The sequence below is a fragment of the Taudactylus pleione genome, unplaced genomic scaffold (assembly GCF_031769625.1).
Source record: "Taudactylus pleione unplaced genomic scaffold, aTauple2 ptg000127l, whole genome shotgun sequence".
In the NCBI taxonomy this organism is placed as follows: domain Eukaryota; kingdom Metazoa; phylum Chordata; class Amphibia; order Anura; family Myobatrachidae; genus Taudactylus; species Taudactylus pleione.
Window position 1 is genome coordinate 10,376,828 of NW_028284529.1, and position 25,966 is coordinate 10,402,793.

Consider the following 25,966-nt stretch of genomic DNA (forward strand, 5'->3'; position numbering starts at 1 on the left):
GGAACACATTTGTCTGGGAGAAGAGTTCAGCAGTGTTCAAAAAATCTGGAGTATACAGGATCTTGAACATCTTACACCACTTTCTTTTTAGTTGTGTGCAGGGGTCAAAACTTTGTGGGTCCCACAGCAACATTTTGAATGGGACCTTTTCCCTTTCGAGAGAGACATCTCTCTCTCCACTGCAGTTGTTCATTTTATGTGCCATACTAGTGCCCTAGATCTTTTTATGAACTATAGTGGTGCACTAGTTACTGTTATGCCCCATAATTGTGCCCTAGTTAACATTATATCACAAAATGTCCCCAGTTCGTATTAATGGTACAATGAAGTGCCCCAAGTTAACAATATGCCACATTGAACTGTTGCCAGTACACATGTCACACAGTGCCCTCAGTTCACTTTATACACACAGTGCTTAGCGGGCATTTCTGGGAACCTAGTAGACAACTTTGTGTCCTGGGTGCAGTTAAGTAAGGCTCCAGAGGTGGCCTCTTAAGCCTCTTGGCACCATAACAATTGCACCTCCTGCACCCACTATAACTACACCCATGATTGTGTGTAACAATGGCCTTCTGGGGGAGCAAATCTACAAATTTACACTGCACACACTGAGGGGATAAAAAAGTAGAGGTTGTAATCTATTTGATCAACAGAACCATTGGTAACAATGCACCTTACTCTTACAGGTTAATGGGACAGACATACAACCCCTTTGACTATGAGGAACACCACACCAAGTAAAGATATGGCAGGGATATAGATATACATCAGTGGAAATTTATAGAGAATAAGTGATGTAGTCTTTGCATTACCAAAACAACATATAGTGATAGTTTGGTATAAACTACTTTGCGCACATCACAAAACCTGTGTAGAAGTGACAATAAACTAAGGATACAAAATCCCAAAATGGAGCATCTTAGGTTAAGTTTTCATATAGATAGAGCATTTAGTAGAGATAATGTGTAGAAAGTTCCAGCATCATGAAAAATTATTACTTTTAGTAACAGGGAAAATAATACTCAAACCCAAGACTCTACTGTTCTAATGTATGCCAAAGGTCAAACTACACATTGCTACCCCACAGAGTACAGAACAAAGCAGCAAAGAGGAATACAGATTTACAACATTACAATACATTAATTTGGTAATTTCACCAGATAGTACATACAGTTTCTGCGCGTATCCACTATTAAAAATAAACGATTCAATGATTATGACATCATTATCGTTCAATCATTCATTAATCGTGCAGTGAATATTCTGGCAACGATCAGCGATGCATGCTTCCGCTGATCATTGTTGGTATCTGTCATCGCCTGAACATGCAGTCTAACCTGCCGATATCGACAGGTCGTGCAGTTTCGGGGATGAGGGAGGGTGCCTGCACTGAATGACATATCGATCAGTGTGGGCACAATATCCACTGCACAGTATGATGAACGATTACGATGTTGTAAACATACAGTCGTTCTACACCCGTGTAGTGGATATGCACCTTTAAAGTTATTTCCTTGATGTTTATTTGCAAGATATAAACTAAAAATCATAATAACGTTGATGCTAGGAGTTGACACCTACTTGAAATTGTGCTGGAGTGCCATATGCAAATTAGTAATCATATATAGTTCTATTGGGAGGTTTAATGTAATTTGTGTAAACTCAAAAAGATTGAAATACATACTGGTTGTTGTCAGTGAAAATGTCAACAAACTGTATATGTGGGCATGACAATGCTGACGTCAATATGCCGACACAGTTCTAATGCTAGTAAAAGCATTGAAAGCATCATGTTTAAAGTGACACTGCCTACACAGCTAAATGCTTTTACTAACATTGGAAAAATGTTGGCATACTGAAGTCGGCATTGTCATGTCCACATACAGTTTGCTGGCATATTCACTGCAGACAAAGTGTATGTATCCCAATCTTTTGTGGTTTAATTAGCATCTGGTTACTATTTTCTGGTTTCTATGACATATTTACTGTCGACAAAGCGACTACATCCCAAAAGATTAGCTAGAGTGGATTCATCTCTAGACAGAGACTGTGTCTGGACTGTCATCAATTGCACTGTTTCGAGACACTGGGGACTCCTCCAAATGTCAGATGTGGGTCTGCACCATATTGTTTCTTCTTCTTGTAAGGTCAAAAAAACAAAAGTAAAACACATTTTTATTGTACGACATGTGATTGAATGTGTGTAAGAATTCCCCAGTGTCTTCAAATGGAATCTTTGCATAAAATAATTACCTCACACTCAGTGAAACAGTAACACATAAATAGTAGTACTTCCACATACTAATAGATTTAATATTTCAATGTGTCATGTAGAAAGGCCAACACAGGCTGCACAGTAGAGAATGATTAAATTTTATTACGCTTTTTGGCTGTTGTTTGAACATGTTTACCACTTTTAATGTTATTGATGTTTCAATTATTTTTAACTAGAAAATAAATTAAATGTAAGCATTCAAATCAAAACTTTGCACAACTTACAGGTATTATCACTGACTGGAACATTAATAAACAGATACTCCTTCTTTCTGGATCAATGTGAGTTAAGCATAACGGCACTGGGACATAATAAAGCAGAATTGATATGGGTCAGTAAGAATTATGATCATTGTTTTCAGATTCTGAGCCCTTTCATCATTATTTTCATGAAGCAGAACAGATAAGATTTCTTGATTTAATGAACACAAAGGCAAACAAATGTATCGTGAACACTGTCACTTATACAGAATGAAATTAGTCAGTTGGAGAAATTAGACAGCTCTCTCACTAAGCAAAATACTTTAAGTTCCTGCATAATTCTATGGACAACTGTTAAGAAAACAAATGACTATTTTAACTTAGTACATATAGTCCATAGACTAATATAGGAACTGAATGCTATAGCTTTTAGTAGAGAAAATACCAAAACTACATTGAGCTTCTGAGCTATAGAATAGCTGTAACCATATAAATGATTTAGTACTGTACATATAGATACTTTTTTTCTTTTACAATGGCTAATATATATGTATATAAAATAAATAATTTGTGTTGTAACAAAACAATGAAGTTTTTAATGGCATTATATATATATATATATATATATATATACATATAATTTTTTATTTTCCTAATTTCCATTTATGTATTGCAAGGAATGAGTTTGTCTCAGATGCATAGCTACAACCACAACAATTCTAAATTCTTGTCATTTACTGCAAGTCATAAGATACGTTTGGGATATTTTGATCTGAACGCTTGACTCCCACTAAATAGAACATGTCAACAGTTGGCTACAGTTTATCAACGTGGGTGAAGACCATATATTTCTATTACAGTAAACTGGTCCATTCTGATTTTAGGTATAAAAAAATAACTCAGCTCTGTATCAAATTAGGTAATTTTTTATAAATATTGTCACAAGTAAATACAACTAAGCATCAGTTTAGCCTTAAAATTATTTTTCAGTTGGATAAAAACTAAGAAAAAAAAAGTTTGGTTACCGTATTTGTTCAATAGTTTTTAATGCCATGGTTGCCATGCTAAACATCACACAGCTGAAAATGTCATTTCTTTTAGGGATATGTTTCAAGAAGAGGATTGGAATTTACATTTAATTGACCTACTTCTGTATAAAAAGTAAATTTGTTATCTTGTCAGATCCTATATAAATATGGATACATTTTTTTTACATAAAAATATCTCAGCATGTAAAACTGCACCCTCTGAGGCATATTGTACAATGGACCAGTATTATATTATTAACTGCATGTGATCTTTAATATGAGGGTCATGGCCAATCTTACTGACGTCATTGTTAGTGGAGACAAAGCACAATATCTCCTTTGTATTGCTTCAAGTTGGGCATGTGTATAAAATGAGCCATACCAATTCATTTGTAGAGTGAAACCAACAAGAAAGAATGATGCTCAGCTTAAACAAATGATATCTATAGATACAAATTACACTCTGGAATATGTTTTGGACACGTATGTCATTTTATACGTAAACCCTACACTGTAGGTTTGTTTGCTTGTCTTGTTTTTATAGTGGTAGAAAATGTTGAGTATTTGTCCATGAGAATGAGCCAAAAGTTTGTTACTGAGATCCCCAGAATGCCAATATTTGCAATGCAAACAATTTGTAAAACAACTCCATGAAACGCCCTCATGTTCTTGCCCGTAGGTCACTGTCCTTATTTCAGCATCTCTACACTGTCTTTTGAATTTCACTAAACCAATTTGATACACTGACAGCTGTATGCAGCTGCCTCCACCCAGCAATCCAAATTGCCAGGCTGTTTTAGTGGGTAGAAAAAATGCCACGGGAATACAAAGCTCTGCCGGCAGTGACCTGCTATATCATTTTCATATTAAATCTCCTGGGTACAGTGCCTGTAACATCTGCTTCCACTACAGCACCATTGTTTTTGCGAGGAACATATTCCAGGTCAATGCTATTTTTATGCTTCCCTTTCCCTCGGCTCCACACAAAGAGTAGTAAGAAGCAAAACAATACCACTCCCAGGAATGTAAAGCAACCCATAGCTGTAGACACCAATATTGTCTTGAGATCCAAGGAAAATGTCATGTTTGCGTTGGTGCCATTGGTGTTAGTTTCATTTAATTCCGTAATGAACATAGGGGTCATGTTAGTGTAGGAACGGTCAGGAACAAATCCTTTCACAGTAAGTGAAGCTGAGAAGGTATCATTTCCAGCAGCATTACTAGCAACACAGACGTAAGTTCCAGTGTCTTGAACTTGAGCATACCTTATTTCCAGAGTGCCATTTCCCAAAACTGTGGCTCTCCCATGAGATTTGGCAGAAACCATCCTTCTGCGTGGGGTAACCCATGAAATCATAGGCTGTGGATCTCCATCAGCATTGCAGTTCATCTGCACCCTCTGTCCCTCATCAACATTTAGTTGTAGAATTTCTCTGTCCCTAATTTTGGGTTTTTTACATATAAAAATAAAAGATAATACAGTGGTGTGGAATTCCATAAATGATTTCTTTTTAATGCTGTCAGGACTAGCACACATTGGCTGTTGGTTACCAAAGTTCAACATGGGATGTCTCTCTAGCATCCAGATGAGACGACAGTCACATATTAGGGGGTTATTATCAATGCAAAGTATTTCCAGAGCTTTAGGAGAGTGAAAAGCATTTTCCTCCAATGTTTCTAACAAGTTTTGAGACACGTTAAGTAAGCGCAGATACCGGAGACCTTGGAAAGCATGAGGCTCAATGATGCGTATCTGAGCTCCTACAAAGTATAGTTCCTCAAGGCGAACCAAGTCCCCTAGTACTCCTGCTTCAATAACACTTATAGGGTTAAAGGACAGGTTTAAGTGGGTTAAGTAAACCAAGTGTTTCAAAGCGTGATAAGGAATTGCAGAAAGATTGGTATTGGTTATTGAGAGAAATGTAAGGTTCAGACCATAAAAACTATTAGCAGGCACCATGTCCAGCAGAGGCCAATAGTTGATCTCCAAGATTTTCAGACGAAACAATCTCTTAAAGGCAATTTCAGGCAACACATTAATGTTGAGATTTTTTAAATGCAGACTATAGAGGTTGTGAAGGTGTGAGAGAGCATCAGTGGGGACAGCTGTTAAGTTGCATTTCTCCAAAGTGAGCTGTTCCAGGCTAAGCAATCCACTAAAAGCTCTGTGAGATATAAAAACTAACTGGTTATCTCCGACTTCAAGGGATTTTAGATTGGAAAGGCCCTGAAACATATAGTCTAGTAAAATAACTATTTTGTTTTCACTTATATCAAGCTTAGTCAAGTTTGACAAACCTGTGAAGACACCTAAGTCTACCAGTTTTAAGCGATTTCCTTTTAAACTTAAGGAGCGCAAATTAAAAAGGCTATTAAATGTACCAGGCTCCACATTGGAGATGATGTTGTCACTGAGGTCTATTTCCTCCAACAAAGGGTAGGACACAAAATCTTCTGGGCTCACACTTTTAAGTTTGTTCTTGCTTAAATCCAGGATTTTAGTCTCAATGGGGATTCCCTCTGGTATGGCGATGAAGCGTCTCCGATGACAACTGACGGACTTATTTTGTGCTGAGCACTCACAGCGAGCTGGACATCCAAGAGTGGAACCCACGTAGACCAAGACCATGGCCACACACAGGATTATTTGCCAGCAAGATGTGGCCGTGTGAAGCATGACTCCTCCCATGAAGTACAACTCTGAGGTCACGGACCTGAAAGAGGTAAAAAAAATATATATAAATTAAAATGGAAATTGTTTTCTTCTGTATAATTTAAATTTAGTCATAATAATATTGTGAAAAAATTAGGAGCATTGTCTCTCTATAGCTTATTGCTAGAACAAAAATGAAAATGTATAAAGATTCATACACTCTGCCCTTCTTTTATGTAACTGCTGAAGTCTGACTCATTTTCCTATGTCATCTCTTCTGATGAGTAACAATGATGCTATCATAAACATGCTACAGTACTCCTACTATGAAGTCATTTGTCACACTAGTCTTTATTAATAACAAGAATAATAAATAGAGGTAGATGCCTCAAGTGGTATCAATATACATTTAGATAAAAATGTGAATTGACAATGCCTAATATGTTTAGAGGAACTCTATTGTATTTTAGGTTTTTACTCAAGTAATTGTATTTGCTTATAAATATTTTAACATGAATTAAAGGGAAAAAGAGCAAAACAAAACATATTCCCTGTGGCACACACTCTCAAACCCAGTCTCATACAAAAACACACAGAGACTATAGCTATTAACCTCTCAATGTTTTTTTGTTAGTAGTCATTTTAAATTATAATACCAAAACATATGTGTGCGCGCGTTTGTGTAAGTGTGTTTATTTGTGAAATATAAGGATATGATAAGTAAAATAATATACATAATAAAAATATTTTCTTATTAAAATCAGTGCTCATTCCATTTTTGTGGACCTTAGAAATATAATTTTTATTACATTAAGGAATAGCACTGCTTTCCATATTATACCATACCCCCAACTGTCCTACTTTCAGTACCGCTTTTCAGGGGCTGCCCCGCCATCCCACCTTGGGTCGCAATGTCCTGCAATGGAGGGAAGTTGGGGAAAGCATTCTCACCTCAGCTCTGCTGGCAGAAGCCATAAACAAAAGCTGTGTGTGCTCACTGTGCGGGGAGAATCTTGGGGGCAGCCCAGCATCTCCAGGAGAGCTGGACTCGCCCCCAGAGTGATGAAAATGGGGGGGGGGGGAGTCATGGTGCCATGCCCCCTTCATCTTGAGGTCATGCTCTCACATAAAGAATCCCATTTTTTTCACATTAAGCATCACATAGATATTTGTTTGGGGGACTATAATTTACACATATAAATTTCGGCCAGTAAAGATTATATTTTAATATTAACAGATTATGATCTATATTCTATATGAAGCTGGGCTTAAGAATGTATGTTATGGGGAGTACTGCCTTTCTTGTTACCTCTCTACCACCACTTCACAGCACCTGTGCATTATACACAAATATATCAAAATATATATCAAAAATATCAATTTAGAGCTATATATACTGTATAAATAACTTTCTCTTTATACTTTACAGTAATAGTCTCATTATACAACAGATTTTTACAATCAAAACTTTTCATTTTGTTATTATTTCAATATGTCAAACAGTTTGCATCCAAAGTAAGGTAAAGTAATTATAACATTTCTCATTGTAAACTTTTCTTACCAAGATATGACAACATTAATTTTGTGTTATTGCAAACTAGGAAGTAGACAAGCCTATAATCAGGGCTAATGTTGACAATCTGTTCCATATGCTTAATTGTTTTGCATGTCAGCTAAATTGGAATAATGTAATATCACATTTTAAACCTAGTATTCAATTAAAACTCACAACATTTTCATAGCAGTGCAAATGGTTGTTTTAATATGTAAGATTATGTATTCTTGATAAAGATGGAATAGGCAGAAGTCATTCTAATGACAAGACACCTGTTACCAATAATTTCCACTAAGTACTTTTTTCAAGCAAGATTAAGCAATGTTTTCAGTAACTACGAGCCTATATATACTGGAATGGTAGCAATCATGCATGATATGTGTGTTTATATTCAATGACATATATACAGTATATGTTTTACATATTACTAAAATGTCACATTTATAAAACTTATAAATTTAATCTTCCAACACAAAATGACAAGATCTCCCCATCCACATGTATGTCCTTATTTGATAGCCAACAAGTTGCAGGTACGGGTGCGATTCCATCAGGTTTTGATTTTAAATTAATACCCCTTTAAATTTGGGAAAACTCGCTGGAATCACAACTGTCCTGCAACTCGCAGGCTATTAATTAAGAGTCCTAGGGGCCTATTCATTAAACCTAAAAATTCTCTAGAGATAATTAGGTTTAGAACTCGCATGGAGTTCTACCTAATTATAGGTGGAATTCATCATTCCACCTCTCCATAAGTATCTATTCCGAAAAGCTGTCATTTTTGCGATGACAGCTTTTCGGGAAATAGATACTTTTCCCTGCCTACACTACCTTATCGCATCTGGAAACAGTGCTGCGCATGCACTGTTACATCTGCAAAACCAGCGCATGCGCAGCACTGCCTACAGATGCGTTAAGTTTCATACCCCCCCGACCCCCCCACGCCCCTCCGCTCACCTCCCCCCCCCCCGACTTACCTGTCCGCACAGCAGCCTCCGGCTCCGTCCTGCTGGTCTGTCATGTGGTTTCCCAGCAGACCACATGACAGACTAGAAAAAAAAAAAAAATTTTTTTTTTTTTGACTAAACTTTCTTGTGCTCTGCTGGGGAGCACACATGTCCGACCAGCCTCCGGAGCCTGAGGATGGAGCAGAGCGCCAGAGGGACTCGTTGGGGGACCTGCACATGCGGATACAGGTAAGTCGATTCTGCTACTCACCACCTCACAGTGGCGAATAGTAACTGCATCAAATTCCGAAAATTCATAATTTTCGGATGAATACCACAAATGTATGGGGAGTATGGAAGTTAACGCAGGGGAACTTAGCAAGGAGATATCTGTGATATCTCCTGTGCTAAGTCTGTTCATGAATACCAAAATAACGTTATTTAAGGAAAATGTCCTTAAAAACGTTATTTTAGTGTTGATGAATAGGCCCCCTAATGTCTTTCTTATCACACATAACATACACAGAAGACATACTGTATTAGACAATATAATACCAATATATTTTTGTGCTAAACACAAAATATCAAACTTTGGTAAATCCTTGTAACAATATACCTATCAGATCAAATACTAGTAGCTGCCTAATAAGAATTGATAAGAATTGTCATGTTGTTCCTGGAATATATACAGTATGTGTAGAGTAATATTTAGTTTCTTTCTTTTTTAATGTTTGTTATATTAAATGTGAAAGTAGTGAACTTTTCATGTCATGTATGCTAGTTCTATAAAATATCACCCAATAAATGTATTTCCAATCCTAACCAAACGCTTTATTTCCAATCCAACCTAAATGCTTTATTTCCAATCCCAACTAAATGCTTTATTTCCAATCCCAACTAAATGCTTTATTTCCAATCCCAACTAAATGCTTTCTTTTCAATCCTGAATAGATCCTTTATTTCCAATCCTAACCAGGGGCGTTTTAAGAAAGAAGGGGGCCCGTGTGCACTCCCCGTGCGGTGCCCCCTCCTCTCTCCCTGGTGGCTGGCAGCCGACTGACGCGGCTGGCCAGCCACCATAGCATTAGCAGACTCCGGGCACTAGAGTGTGCCCTGAGTCTGCTGCGCATGCACAGAATGCCGCAAAAATGGCAGCGGCGGCCAATTTTTGACATTGTGTGCATGCGCAGGAGACTCCGGGCACACTCTAGTGCCACGGAGTCTACTGCACATGTGCAGAACACTGGAAAAATGGCCGCGACACCTGACGCGGGACAACGGACAGGTAAGTTTAAAAAAATATAGGTGCAGGGTGTGCGGTGCAGAGCCCCCCTGGACCCGGGGGCCCGTGTGCCCCACACACACTGCACCCATTATAGATACGCCACTAATCCTAACTAAATACTTTCTTTCCAATCTTAACTAGACGCTTTATTTCCAATCCTAACTAAATGCTTTATTTCCAATCCTAACTAGACACTTTCTTTCCAATCCTGACTAAACACTTTATTTGATATACTGTACCCAAGAATGAATTGAAATGATTCTTCAGGAATGTCTTGTGTATTACTTGCACACAATATTAGGCATATTTCATATTTGTAAAGGAATAAGAGAGATGTGTAAGTTGAACTTGAGTTAGTGGATACCGTCCCTTGAAACGTATCCGGCCTAGAATAAATCTGCAAACCATGAGTGCACATGATGTGCATGACCACTTGGATGTGCATGACTGCCTCTGACATGACTGACTTCCAAAAAGTATTTATGAAGATTAATTACATGTGTTTCAATGTAAGACAGATGAGCAGTGGACAGAACCAAAAAGGAATTGAACACTGGTTAATTAGCTGTTACTGCATATATTAGTTATGATATTAACAATCTTCAGCGCCTTTATTTTTATTAATTCTGTCATTTAACTTAAAATAAGATGAGAACTTTTGATGACTACATATACAAAGGGAAAAAACAACAGAGAAATAGCTTTTTATTTACCAGATATCTGCACATTAAAAATAGTAATATATTACAGAAAGAAACATAAAAAATAAATTATCACACATTATATTAAATATATTAAATAGAAACAGTTGAGATAATTTGTGTCCCTACATGTAAGTCTACTATTCACTGCAGAGCTCAGATAGTATTTAGCTGTACCTTGGGATACTTCATTAAATTGAGTCCTTCCTGAGACTTTATGTATTCAAAGCCTTATAATTACACTAAACTCTGAAAGGGATCGATCAGATCAACTGTAGTTCATTAGCAGTGCAGATAAAAAGAGGAAAATCTGGGTTTCTGACTCTGGCCTTTAGAAAAGAATCCTAATGAAAAGGATATTTTTTCTACTTACTGTGATCATTACTCACTGAATGAGATTTCATTTACTGGCAATCTCATCCAATTTCCAAAAGCATACTGGAAAATCAGATATTATTCCTATAGTATGTTATAATGCAAAATACTATAATGCTTTAGGTTTAATATACCATTATTTTATTAAGTCACGATTTGTACTAAAATAACTGGCACTGTCTGTGGCTAACCATTGCCTTATGTAGTACAGGAAAGCATACCTTATTTCTAAATAGGATTTCATTTTCTTCACTTGAATTAGATTTTATTAAAGCAAATGGACTTACTGATGATGCCCTTATCATATTAAAAGGAATCCTGGTTATTATTAGGGATATTGCTGTAATTAGCAGCTTACCAAATGGCTTCCAGATAATGATTGGGGACAAAAGGATATATGAATTTGGTATAACCTTAACTAATCTGTACGTTGTCCTCAAAGATAAGTTAATTTCTCTGCATGTTTTAAGGATTTATAGAGCTATATGGAACCATCATATTTTTGGTTTACTATAAACCAGTAACACAGTGTATGCCCCACAGGTATTAAGTCATTCTAGAAAATAAGGTATGCTTTCCTGGACTTACAGATCCATGGGAATATCTTGTTTCACTCAGCAAAAAAAGGAATTTATAAAAAAAATAATCCCTTACTCATTCATTTCAAGCGTTTATATTTAAAAATATATCAAGCCCCATTCTAAAATTGGTTAGCATATAACTTGGCAGTGGGTTAGGATATAATGTGGCAGGCTACATATGCTCCCCTTCCCCCCATAGATTAAGAAGTACAGTAGCTGTACAATATTTAATAGCTAATTAAACTAAAAAAAACCACTTTGGTTTATTACACACATTTCATAAAACAAAGTTGTTCTAACCCTTTAAAAACTGACAGGGTATGTGCAAATCGTTTCAGTAATTGTAATTACTGTGTACATGGTCAACTTTTCAATTTGTGAACTACTGTATTTAAGAATTGTCCGTGCTTGTAAATTTGCATAGACTGACAACAATAATTGACAATGGACCTGATTAAAAGTTGTATGCTATGTGCTTTGCCGCTGCTTCCTTCAACACAGCGGTGGTGCAAAAGTATGCTAACGCCGCAGGAGGCGTCTTGTATAAATATACACATCTTGCCGTCTTCTGTGATCTGTTGCTGTTTCTGAGGACACAGACAATTAGGTGACCCTCAGGGTACTCCAGATGACCATGAAATTCATTCTTCTGGGGCCAGTGAAGCGGAGTCAGAAGATGAAGACACGCCCTGAAAATGGGGCCAAAACACTCCTATTTTTTGGGATGCTGCATATTGCTGCCCTTTCCCTGACCCCTAAGGGACACAGCAAGTGAATCATGCTGCGGCTTATGGGACACTATGCCCATCACAGCAGATATAGATTGGCACATGCGCAGAACAGAACCTGCGCATGCGCCATTCGGCAACCATTGGAGTCGTACATAAACTATCAAATTTGCATACAACTCTCCTCTGAGATCTATGTTCACTGTGAACTGTTTTGTTGTGACATCGTCCTGATCCTTATCTCCCATTTGCCTTCACATCTCTGAGAGCCTTTGTCTGTGTAGAAGACTGACTGTTTGTGTGTCTGGAACCCATGTGTTTTGTGCCTGCACTGTGCAGTGTGATTCCCCCTCCTCCTTCTTCTCTCTGTGCCCATATTACATACTGAGAACCTGTGGCAGGCAGCCATATTTGTTGTGGATCCAGAAAGGTTTTGTAACAGAGATAATCCTTATTAGGGTAGCTAAGAACAATGACTATCAGATGCATGCTTAACACTTGGTACTTAAAGAAAATAAACTTCTATGTTTGATTGTTGTAATTATGAAAAGAGACAGAAAAGAAAACAAATAACATACCACAGAGAACTAATCCATGGATTATGTCTGTTGGATATTGACACAATTATGATATTGTTCAGTGGGTGATTGTTGAAAGTTTGAGTAAATAAAGTTCTTCTGATTATTACAAAAATGCAAAACAATTCAATCTTGTATACAACATATACGTTTTTCTACTTTAGTTCCATTTTATGGAAATAAAAGCAATGTGTTTTGTTTCAAGTTATGCTTTAGCTGCATTTCATTTTACAAAATACTGCGATGTACACTCAGTAAATAATTCTTGCTTTGCTTTGTTTTCCTTGCTTTTGGCTATTACAATATGAATGAAGAGTATACTTTTTTACAGCTAATCAAATCCACATAAGCTCTACTCTATTTTTGGTTTGTCAACCACATTCTAGCACAGCATTACCTTACCAAACCAAAACATTAGGTAGTAAATCCACGTTTACAGAGTCATATTTTCAGCCTGTGACAATAGCCACCAAATGAAATGACCTGTGTGGCCTATGGGGTTTCCTACCTGCAATCTTATTTGGGGTTTTTTGGTATCTAGAGATGAGCAAATCCTCTTCAGTTCAGTTTATGGGATTATTTTGAAATCAAAATTTTGACTAATTGTTAAGTTTTCACACAATCAATACATGAATCTTTCATTACTGGTTCAAAGTTGTAAAAGAAAAGTATAAAAAGTTGTTTATAATAGGTGGGTTCAATTTATTGTCACTTTCAAACAAATGTTGTTGTTTAAAAATATATATTTTGAAAGACATTTTGATTTACTGCTCTCAATTTCCTGTAATTTATTCAGACATTTCCAGTGCTGTGAAACACACATTTTAGAATAAAGAGCTCTAAATTTATTGAAACATCTTGCTCATTGGATGTTTGAAAATGAAAAACAACAGTTCAAAATAAGTAGACTTATACATAAGCAGGATAGTCTATCCAAATAATAAAAATAAAACACATACTGTTATAAAAATTTCTGGTAGGAAAACCTCTCATGGGTTGAATTTGCAGTGATACTGTATGTTGTTGATTAAAAATTTGTTTTATCATAAATGGTGAGGCTACTATGACACCCTAATTTTGATGGGAAGCCTTTTGACTTAGCAGATATCTAGTGAATATCCATCATATACCATGATACAACTGGGGACATTTATCAACTCAATTCTCCCAATAACTAGCCAGCCTGCATTCCATTGAGAATGAAAGGTAGACATTTATGTAAACTGTTCCACAGGAAACTGTGAAGAAAACGTGGTGATAGCCCTAGTGATCAGATTTTTTAAATCAATTTCTAATGAGAGAAATGTGCAAGCTGAAACCTGTTTATTTTTCATACATGGCTGCCTAAATGTCTCCCAATTAATTCTTCAAGGATAGCTAGACAGAGAATTATAATATGAATGAAGTCAATATCACAAGACAGAGTAACCCATTTGTACAGGTACCAAAGTCATTGACTGGGTAGCCAATGCTAAGTCATCCATTAAGACATGTGAATCCATCTAGCAAAATATTTTGATGTACGGATCTGGAGATGACAAAGGAGGGACCATTAATATATTAGTATTTTAAGAATAAACTCCTACATTTCTTTTAATAATTTGTGAATACAATTCTCATACCAATATCTGTTTCTTTTTATTTAACCACGTGCCTGGCATGGTCGCATCAGATGCACAACACCAGGCTGGGCTTTCCCTGACATGGTCGCTTCTGATGTGACCAGTCAGGAATGCCGTGTGGGAGGCTGTAGGAAGATAATCTGCCGGCCCCTCTGCAAATTCAGATCTTCCCCCTGTGTCTGCAGATCACTGCCTGGCAGAGTGATCAGACAGCCTGGCGCCCCCCTCCCCCCACCCGGCGGCTGGTCTTGTGTACACCTGGTGCTGCTCCTCGCAGCCACTGGGGAAAACTAGTAAGTGGAGCTGCTTCCCCCTGTGTACACCCGGCACTGCTCCTAGCAGCCGCCAGGGAAAGGCAGTAAAAGAAGCCGCTACCCAGCGCTTCTCCTCGCAGCTGCTGGGAAATCATTACAGCCAGTGCCGGCGCTAGGTTTTGGAGCACCCGGTGCTGTTCTGTGCTACCACCCCACTCCCTCCCCCTGGCCATATAACTCTTACTCTAACACCGGGCAAGAGGATGGTATTGCAAATGCTGCCATTCAGACAATGGCGCTTCAGGCGAAGCACTGGCTTGCCCGGGTTGGGAGCCACCACTGATTACAATGATGTGACCGCTGTGCCCTCTGCCTGCTGTGCCCGCTGTGCCCGCTGCAGAGGAGAGCAGCAGCTGGGAAAAGCCAGTGAGCCTCTGCCTATGTGTACACATCGCTTCTTTTCGCAGCTGCAGGGAAATCATTACAGCGATGTGACTGCTTTTCCCTCAGTGTGTACCCGGCGGCTGCAGAGAAGAGCAGCTGAGTTAGTGAAGCCAGCACTGCCCCCTGTTAGCATGAATACCCGGCAGCTGCAGAAAGGATCAGCCACCAGGGAAACAGCAGCCCCAGCACCCATCATCTGCACCGATAATTGATGTATCTCGATTGCCAGATACATCGATAAAAAAAATTGGTGTTTCTCTATTTTCAATATATTTTTTTTACTTGAACTTTTAAACATTTTATTTATTTTATTTTACTTTTTTATATAAAAAAGTGTTGGATAAGTTTTAGATAATTGTTCCTGACCTAATGCAATCATAAAAAAAAGAAAATTTCTGAGCGGTTTTTGGAAAAAATATTAACCAGTTAAGTGGTTAAAGTGAGTTAAATTTAAAATGAACTTTTTTTTGTTTGTTCTCAAAAACATTTTATACTCCACCCTTTAAAAAAATAATTAGGTACATGCTGAGACTCATTAATTGAGTATGCAGAAATAAAATAATTTCCTGGTAAAAGCACTATATAAATTATTATTATTATTATTATTATTATTATTATTTATATTACTTTGATATCTTCTTCCACCTAAATACCAAGCTGCCAGCTGTGCAATGCAGGACGTGTGTACAGAAATCAGTCAGCAAAAGTACAAAATAAAATCACTAGGGGCCTTTTCTTCTCCCTTTGAACTGTCATTGCTACAGAGAAAATCGTGCAGCCTGGGAGCAAAATGCAGGGCTCTCGGCACTGGTGTTTGTACTGTATCTTGTTTTTTTGTCCCCAGGAAAATAAATTATTAAATAACACTGCATGGCCTGTGTTTTCTGACATAGAAATGTGCAGGTTAGAATGTGATGGAAGAGCATTACTGTCACTCACATAATGCAGTCTGTAAAGATATATTTTCATAGATAGGAATATATTATATTTTGACGAAAATGACTACTTTAATAAAGAGAAGGTCCACTAAACAAATTGTATTACAAGACTGTAATCAGTTATTAGCATTTGATTGGTTTCTGCAGATTAGAGCATCTCTTTGCTATTTGTGCCACTCAATAAGGGAGACTTAGAGTGTAAAGAAATTGTGGAAGAGTTGGGTACCATCCTACATTCCGCCTACTTCATAATGGAATGAGCTGGACAGGGGGAGTGATGTGGCAATTCTCATTAAATTGAGTTTTAATAGCTCCACACCTGAGTGATAGCAAATGACACAATTTGCCGTCTACCCCCTCAACCCCCCAAACACGCACACACATGCACACATACAGTGCCACCTCCATCTCCCCTCCAGAAGGAGGTATATTGGTAAGTATATTGCACCATGTTACAAAAAAGCACAGTACTATTTCCTAACCTGTCATACTGTATTTGCATTTGTGGACAGCTTTGCAGGAAAAAATATAGGGGTCTATGTACTAAGCCTTGGAGAGTGGATGGAGATAAAGTACCAAACTATGAGCTCCTAACTGTCACTTTACAGGCTGTGTTTGAAAAATGACAGTTAGGAGCTGATTGGTTGGTACTTCATCTCTATCCACTTTATCTCTCTCCAAAGCTTAGTACATAGACCCCATAGTATTCTACACAAAGGCACAACACACTGAGGACTATTTTTTGTATTGTTTTGCAAGGTAACAACACCAGACAATAAAAATATATTAGGTTATTCTGCTGTGCATACCAGTTTACTTTTTCTGCTTTCTATTTGATACAAATGACCTTATTATGGTTTGCTCCTGGTTGCAGCTTTTCCAAACCTATTCACAAATAAATAAAGACTTACTGGAAGCTGGTGGTGCATTGACACTTGGCTTGGCATTGATTTAAATTAAGCTTTTCATACATATTCTGTATATGTTAGACTTTGTAGAAATCATGTTGCTTGTTAGAAATGTTAAATGATACTATACAATTCCCACTCATGCAAAGTCACAGCAGCATTCTTATGCCCACAGGGGAAATTTTCTATTTCTTTTCATTTTGTCAACATACTCAAAGAGCATATGGTCATGCTTGTTTAGATTCAGAGTACACAGCCTGTTTGAGAAGTCTATGCAGGATAATACAACACATAATATCAAGTTCAACCAAATAACGCAATACAAACTTTAAAGTTCTCACCTAAACTGCTATGAAGTATTAATGTAATTTAAGATTTTCCATGTTATATTTTCCGAACACGTTGATAATGTCCTCTCTTTTTGCACCTTATAGTGCTCAGATCCAATTTTGTACACTAATATTATTGCTCAATCTGTTTATCATATCACCTTGTTGGTCCTTCTGCTCTGCCCCTTGTCTAACACTTTAGTTTTCTTCTCCTATTAAAATGTATTCTCCCTAGTCTCCCACCTTGTGATTCCTCTTTCCAAGCCTTGCTGTGACAGTGAGACGTCCGTCAGCAGGTGAGAAGCACTGGGAGCTATTTGCTTGCATTGTTCCTTCTCATCTCTCTGGCATCCCTTCAGTCCGTCAGCTTTCCTGTGCTGGATGACCAAAGGATAGCTTAGGGAGGTGACTGGATCTAGAGATGTGAGAAGCTGCAATTCAAGCAGTAAGCTTCTGGTATCTCTCCAGGCAGTTTATCAACTGACAGCAATGTTTTACAGGAACAATGTTGTTAGTGCACAAAATACCATGAAGGGAAATTAGTACTTTAATATATTAAGTTACTGAAAGAAAATGACCTCGTCTTGATAACATTAATATTGCTACAAAATATATCACACGGCAGGCATCTGAGTTAAATAATTTGATACCAATGACTGATTGAACCATGGCTTTACCTATTTGCATTTAATTTGTCATGAATCAAGTGACATTACCCCAGGCCATAGCAGTGTAGTACAAATACATGTGTTGATAGGCTTCTACATCTACATAAAAGACAGACAGTTGCAGACCTGTACTAACTATTCAGATACTTGCAAAGATGGAATTTGTTGTAAAATGTAAAAGCAAACAGTATCTTCAATTTTAATAGCCATAGTATTGTCAAGATAATTTTTGAAAGACAAAATGAGTTATATGTCAGCAGATATAATAAAAAATAGAAATTTGGGAATTTTTTTTTGCAAAAGGATAACCACATAGTTTGGTGCAAGTTCTGCATTAGTATGTTGGGATTTTAAAACATCCATTTCTATAATAGAGGGCGTGAAATGATGAGTTACAATAGATTTCTTCATCACTATGGAATATTAGACACAGTGCTTAGAACCCAGTTAGGTTATCAGTTCACTTTAGTGTATAATAGAAAAAATATAATGATGAGCAGTGCTCTTTTTCTATTAAAGTTATTGGTACCCAGAAAAAGTTACAGTGTTCACACCCTGGACAAATGTTTAGACTCTTATTGTATTTTATTCGTTTCTGAAAAGATTTCACTGATTTCTTACTGTTTCCAGAACTAGTTTTAAGAATTAAAAATTATACTAAAAGAAAGGTGTCGGTACTGAGTTCTTCACCAGGCCCTATAGACAACTTTGTGAAACTTAAAGCCCTAACAAGTTATCATTGTGCATGAACCATTCCTTGCACATGCTCAGAATGGTACCTTGGAAATGGCAAAAGATGATGGACCCCTTGACATTTGAGCCCTAGAGCCACTGTACCCCCTACAATGATTGTAGTTCTGCCACTGATGAGTGTAAAGGAATTCAATTATCAGCATATTGAATAAGAACAGTTTTACCCATATTTATCATAGATAAAACTACTAATGAAAGTATGGATCCTTATATTTATTAGAGTAGTGTATTTAATAATCAACCCCATTAAAGATCTGATACACATCAGCTACATAAAGCAATGCTATAGATTTAATAACACATTTCTTAAGGGACTGTGATTGTGATTATCTGTTTAGAAAGAACCTCTCACATCAGTATTGCTAGGTTCTTCAGGCCTAGTATATTTACTGAATTTAGCCTAACATTTAAAGCTTCATAGTAGAATAGGCATTGCTTCTAAAACTGTGCTACATACACCCCATAGTTATATAACAAGCATTCACCTCCAACAGGTAAACAAGGAAAGCACCGTTCGGTGTACAGTACATTTATACAGATTAGAGCATGTGGGGTGAACTTACACAAAACAAGCAGTGATTGATATACAAAGATATACATTAGGGGGTATTTGGTAATCACTGGACCATAATACAAGAAGGATGAAAATACCTGAGCTAAAGGAACACTCGCAGACATATAAACTACTATGGACAGGAATTAGAGCATTGACAGATGTGTGAGGATATTGGCAGTTATTAAGGTGCCTTGTAATCATTATTTTTTAAGATAGATCAATCAGTTTTGTCATTTACTTGTCCATTAGGAACAATCATGTATCATATGTCTCATGTAAGTGTCTGTGGGTGATTGGAGAGAAAATCCCTGAGGGTATAACAGCTACACTCTATTAGCTCTATTTGGATCAATGGCAAATTGTACAAGCATATACAGTATAATAGAGATATATTGTTTTGGTGTTCTTATCCCTTATATGAGGGTACAACAGATACAGTCTATTAGGTCTATTTGGATCAATGGCAAATTGCACAAGCATATACAGTATAATAGAGATATATTGTTTTGGTGTTCTTATGCCTTATATAAATAACTGTATTTCTTGTTGTTTTTATTAACAACATGTACCATACTTAAAATGTACAGTATTCTGCAAGTCTATGTGAAAAGGAAAGGAAAGGCCTGATAAATCTTGCTTCTACCCATTTCACCCCATATAATCTGATGTGCAAATCGTTGGTGAAGAAATTGGCTCTATTCAAATCAATGGGATTAATATGTTCCCTGAAAGACGGATGAAGAAAAATAGCTAGATTTAAAACCAGGCAAAGGAGTTGACACACATTGTAATCCAATGAATCATTTTTAGAATTTCATTCTGTCACTGTGTGTCAATAAAACTGCCAGATGTAAGCATTAAAATTGTCTGTCAAAGAATATTATGTTCTAAACCTACAAACCAACTTATTACATTTTACACAGCTACTGAAGGATGTTATATTAAAGAATGGGTTTGAAGAAAAAAACTTTTTTACTGTGCAATTGACAGTGACATGCTAGCTTTAGTGATCTCTTCTGCCTCAGAATTTGAGAAAATACAGATAATGTCAATAAAATGAAAATATTAATTAATTCCTGAGAATTCAACAGTAAATTAATATAAACAACAATCTGTTAATTCATATCACTGCTTTAAAGTCAGATGCAGATACTATATATCTATATCCCAAGTGACACTTATAATGAATACAGGAGCCAATTACGACTTTGTGTATGTGAATGAAGACATCTGTAATTGCTGTATAATTGTCTTAGTCCTCTGAGACCATGACATGATTTGCTTTAATTAACTTTATATTATTTCAAATTATCAAGGGTGGTGGCCCTAACATACAAAACAAAGCACTTGCAGTTTATAAAAAAGAAAATTGTAAAAAAAAATCCAAAACCGCAACTAATAAAATTCATGCTGTAAATACTGTAGATTTAAAAGGGCAAATTGGGAGGTTCTGTATCAAGAATCCCCATTCATCACATTCTGTATGATGCAAATGTTATGTATTCTGCTTAATAATTTACTAACATGTTCTGCTAAGCTCATAGTGACCAAAACAACATTTAGTAAAGAGAGTACAATCCTTATTTGAATTATTAACAATCAGCTTCCCAGAGGGTTTTATGTTGCCAGATGTGCACCAGCACGAAGTACACAATGTATGCAAGTAACAAATGCAATAGATCCGGAAACAGAGAATTATAACTAGTAATAATGTGCAAAATGAACTCTTACTAAGTAACAGTTTAGCTCTTGCATTTGCCCCCAGTTGCACTTTCAAATCATTGTCTGCAGTAGGTCAAGTTAATAGTTTTCTCAATTAACTACAGAGCTAAAAAGTCATAAATAGCATCTATGTAGCTAAAATGGACGAGGAACATAAAACAACAGTATTGATGGAACTGCCAGGAACATTGCAATATACAAACGGAAACATACTGGCTGATATAAATTTGCATGCCCCTAAAGTATTTCATAGTGTAGACTGAACTCTGAAATGCCAGATGCAAGAAATAGCCACTGCAATTTATCCCATTAATGTAAACACATTAGCAAAGCCAAATAAATTACATTTCACAGCAATCCGATTTTTCTGTTAGATTAGCAAAAACAAAGTTAGAATATAAAATACAAACATTAATATCTCTTTGCGGTTATGATTAATCTACAGAAGACAAATGTGTATTGGGCACAGTTTTGTTGTCGGTCTTAAATCTACACTGTCATGTTAAATGCACTAAAGCTAATTAAATACTAAACAGATCCAACATACTTCCCTTTATATTCCAGAGATCATTTAATTACTTACAGTATATTTACTGTATATATAATTTGAATGTATTTTATTGTGAATCAAGTACATTGTTAACATTATTGCAAACCGCATTTATGTTAAACAAATGATAACAGGTATTTGTAGAAACACTGCAGCCTAATCAGTCTACAACAGATTTTAATTAACATATAAGTATGGGGATTAAATTATGATATTTTATGGTTTTCCTATGTGTCGTATGAACTGATCATCTTCATTGCTAGATGGATCATATTGCTGTCAGCAAACATTTAGTGATTAGCTATTACTGCAAATCATCCTCATCATGGTGTCTCACTGCACCAATCCTCCAGCACCCGAAAGAGATATGTTTCCTGACAGGTATATGTACATCAGCTCCCAGGTATACTTCAGTTGCATTTACATTAACTGACCCATGCTGTACTTGGCCCACCACTTCAATTCTGCCTCTCTCTAAGGAGCTGTAAGTGTAAGATGTGACAAAATCTGCATATAGACAAATGTTTACGCATTACAGAAATGCACATGTTATGCAAATAAACAGAAATATTGTATCTCAAACTCTACATCAGACATAACATTTGTTAGTCACATGTTTATGGAAGTGTGTCTGTTATGCAGAAAAAACCTACAGTCCTCTCACTGAGAATGCTCCGCAAGCAAGTGGTGCTTCGGAGTCATACAATTTTCAGTCACATCTCCACTTGTAGCTAAATGGATATACTGTAAGTGGGCAGCAAAGGGGCGTTTGCATGTAGACTAAGTATTCCGAGGGCATGTCAAGGGTGTGAAGGTGGAATTGTACTGAGTTGTGTACATGCAGAGATCTGTCTGATTACTTATACAAGGTACAGGGCTGGTAGAAATGTGCGCTGTTTGTGATGATGGCTACTTCGGCATGCAGATGGGGCGGTATGGCACCTTAGATGGGTGCAACTCTCCATTCAGGTATTGCGGTCACATTTGTGGCTAACTAGTGAACAACAAGGAATCAACTGCACTGACATTTCAGCTTTTTGAAACCTTGGTGACTTGTAATATCATTACATTTTATATCAGGGTCTATGTTATCATCTCTATAAATTCTCAGCAAATCATGTGGTTGTAGATCATCCATCATTATTCTCTGCCTACTTGTATGTATTAATGTAAGAATGGTCATACTGCTTGCTTTGAGATGGTACAAGTGCCTTGTAAGCCATAGAGACCAACCAATTAGATAGCAGATTTAACAAGTCCAACTGATATTAGGCTGACCTACACTCATATCTGATTGGTTACTATGGGTTATAACACACTTGTGCTCGTTGTGCAATATTAGTAAATAAAGCTTGGTGTCCCTGAAATATATTTAAGTTTAAAATAATGAAATATTTTGATATTATGTCTGATGTACAATATTTTTTTCATTGACTACTATTCTAGTAAAGTGAAAGAAGCACAATGTGATAATGTGAAAAGTTTGAGTGCGGGTTTAAAAATCACACTAAAAAGGCAAATGTCCATTTGGATTCCTATAAAAAAAAATGCTCTGTTCCTTTATTCTTGAACCAGGTTCAAACAGAAACACACAAAAAATGCAACACCTCCACATGAAACTACCCAACAGGCAGGGAATTTGTGTACCTGGTGTTTGGCAGCAGAATTCTGAGAACAGACATAACGTTCTCATCTACACTCTAAGTTAGTTTTCTCTTTCACCTACCTGTCTTTCACCACTACTCACACAAATACATTGGGAGGTAGCACACTGTAATATGCCTAAGCAAGTGCGACACCCTGCAAACACTGCTTGAGAAATGTGATGTCTGGTTGGGTTGGGTATAATATCCCGGCTGTCAGGATGCTGCTGTTCAGAATACCGACAGCGGCATCCTTACATCCAGGATCCCGACACCCATAGAACCTAATGGTGAGTACTTTCTATCCCCTACCTTAAGCCTAACCCACACTCCCTGGTGCCTAAACCTAACCCCCCCTTCCTAGTGCCTAAACCTAACCTCCCCCTCCCCGCACTCTAAACCTAAGACCCCCCTCTCCAGTGCCTGAAACTAACCTCCCCCCAGTGCCTAAACCTAACCTCCCCTCCCCATACACTAATTCTAACCCTTCCTCCCCGGTATCTTACCTTAACCCTCCCCCTAGTGCCTAACCCTAACCCCACAAGCTAACGCTACCCTCCCCCTAACGCCCTGATACTTACGTTCAGGATGCCGAGGATCGGGATACTGGTGCCGAGATGCTGACTACATCCCGTCTGGTTGCACGGAGAAGAGGTATAAGTGTTGAGAGACCAAGATAAAGGGTTTTTGCTGCAACTTTCCATATGGCCCTCAGTCAGTACAATTGGACAAAGCCCTCTTGCAGCATTTCTCATTGTATTTTTATTATTTTGGTAACAAACACTAAAGCATTTGTATTTGATCATGTAAAATATTTTCAAACATTTAAACACTTGAAGTGGAACATTGGGCATTATTTATTAATGAGCCGAGTTAAACCCTGAGTTTGTAGGAGCAGTGGCCCTTTAAGAGTTATGTTGAATTCATCCCCCCTTTTTTCTTAGTAGGTTTTACATCAGTCAAGACCTATAAGGTTTGAAGGGCTGTGTTTCAGTTTGATATCAGTGCTTGTCTATGAGTGACAGCACCTTTTCTTCTGGAAATTTCTCCTTTGCACCTTTTTATTTGCATTGTTGTTTGTGTTGTTGTGGAACAGAAGTTTTGAGTTGGTTGATTAGGTGTTTTAAATGGGAGCGCTCTACTTTTATTTATTATAGGCTAATCGGTCCCCGTTGGGAAATGACACAGTCCATCCGGGGGTGCTTCTCAGGAGAGTTGAACACCAAAGAAGGATTTGCATGCAGGTCCTTGTTGTAGTTTGTGTGTTCTTTGTTGTCCGTCTCCATACAAACTTTAATTAAGTAATATTTAGAGAAAAAGTGGAGATTGACTTAGGGCGACAATACCGCTATTAACATATATTGAAAACCAACTTATAGTCTAAATAAAGTGCATATTATTGACACATTCACATGTAAAATATTAAATAACTCCAGTTTAAAACCAAACACTAATTTAAAAGCATAAACCCTGCCATTAATTTAGGCTAAATAGCCTTATCTCATTCAGTTTAATGGCTAGTGAAAGTGCTTAATGCCTAAAGTGCATAAGTGAAAATAAATATATATACCAATATATAAATAAGAGATAATTTATTCTAAACACAAAAAGTTCATGACAGATGGTTCCCCCATGCACATTGGGGTAAACCTGATAGCATAAATACAATAAAAACAAATACAATAAATTAGTAAAAGATGAGGAGAAAACTGCTTATCTGATTAAAAGATATAGAGATTCTGCATAAGTCCTTAGGGAAAGAGCTAGGTCCCCAATTTTTTTATTTTAATTAAGTAATATTTGTAAATTGCAAGAATTTTTATTTGTTGATGTCAAAATAAATGTAACCTATAATAATCCCAATTCTGGTTATCTGTGTTGTTATTTTTAGATAAATATGTTAGAGTTAATATAAGGTGTATAGGTTAACTGTGTATATCAACCACTAGGGAGTTTAAACTTTATACAGGTATACCATAGCCAGGGTCAGACTGGCCCACAGTGGAACAGGGGAAATCCTTGGTGGTCCCCACTGCTTGAAGACCACATCCTTTCCTCTAACGTCAGATTCCAGACTGTGCACTCAAATTATACTTTGTTACTTTATCATGGTCTTAATGGTTGGCTAAGCCTCTGTGGGGGCTGGCCACAACCTCTGTGGTAACTTACCACATCCCTTAAGAATGGGCCTCTACCACTGCATTCCCTCAGGGGCCCTTCATATTCCAGTCTGACACTGACCATAGCTGCAGTGGCAAGTGCAGGATTTCTTGAGGGCAGTTTCCAAATGCTTGATTTTAGAGTGAGTGTAGCCAATCCATGAAGAGGGCATAATTAGGACTTATCCATCTTTGCATCATACAAAGTGTATCGTGTGTCATAATTCCAGCATACAGTATACAGGACCAGCTATCACAGCAAGCCATTAAATGCAGCAGTAGGGCCATCCTGCTTGAGCTGAATGTTTTTATTTCAGATGTGGGCAGCATTCCAGACCATTGGAGCAAGTTTGGGGGAGCAGCAGAAGAACCAAGCACTGCCCTGGACATATATATATATATATATATATATATACATATTGGTCTCTGTGTGCACTGGATAGTGTATTATTATCCAGTATTAATAATTAAGTCTATAGATGGTCTATAGCAGTGCACCCCTAACAGTGCATGT

The 25,966-nt window shown here is 37.1% G+C and overlaps 1 protein-coding gene across 3 annotated transcripts in view; it reads right to left on the minus strand.

Annotated features, from left to right (window-relative positions):
* Window positions 1–2,388: 2,388 nt before the first annotated feature.
* LINGO2 (leucine rich repeat and Ig domain containing 2) overlaps window positions 2,389–25,966 on the minus strand; it is a 1,482,402-nt gene continuing 1,458,824 nt past the window's right edge. For all 3 annotated transcript variants that reach the window (XM_088472623.1, XM_088472624.1, XM_088472625.1), the window contains one exon: window positions 2,389–6,217. In XM_088472623.1, coding sequence (XP_088328749.1) covers window positions 4,354–6,192 — 1,839 coding nt within the window. In that variant the 5' untranslated portion in view covers window positions 6,193–6,217 and the 3' untranslated portion in view covers window positions 2,389–4,353. The remainder of the gene's footprint in view (window positions 6,218–25,966) is intronic.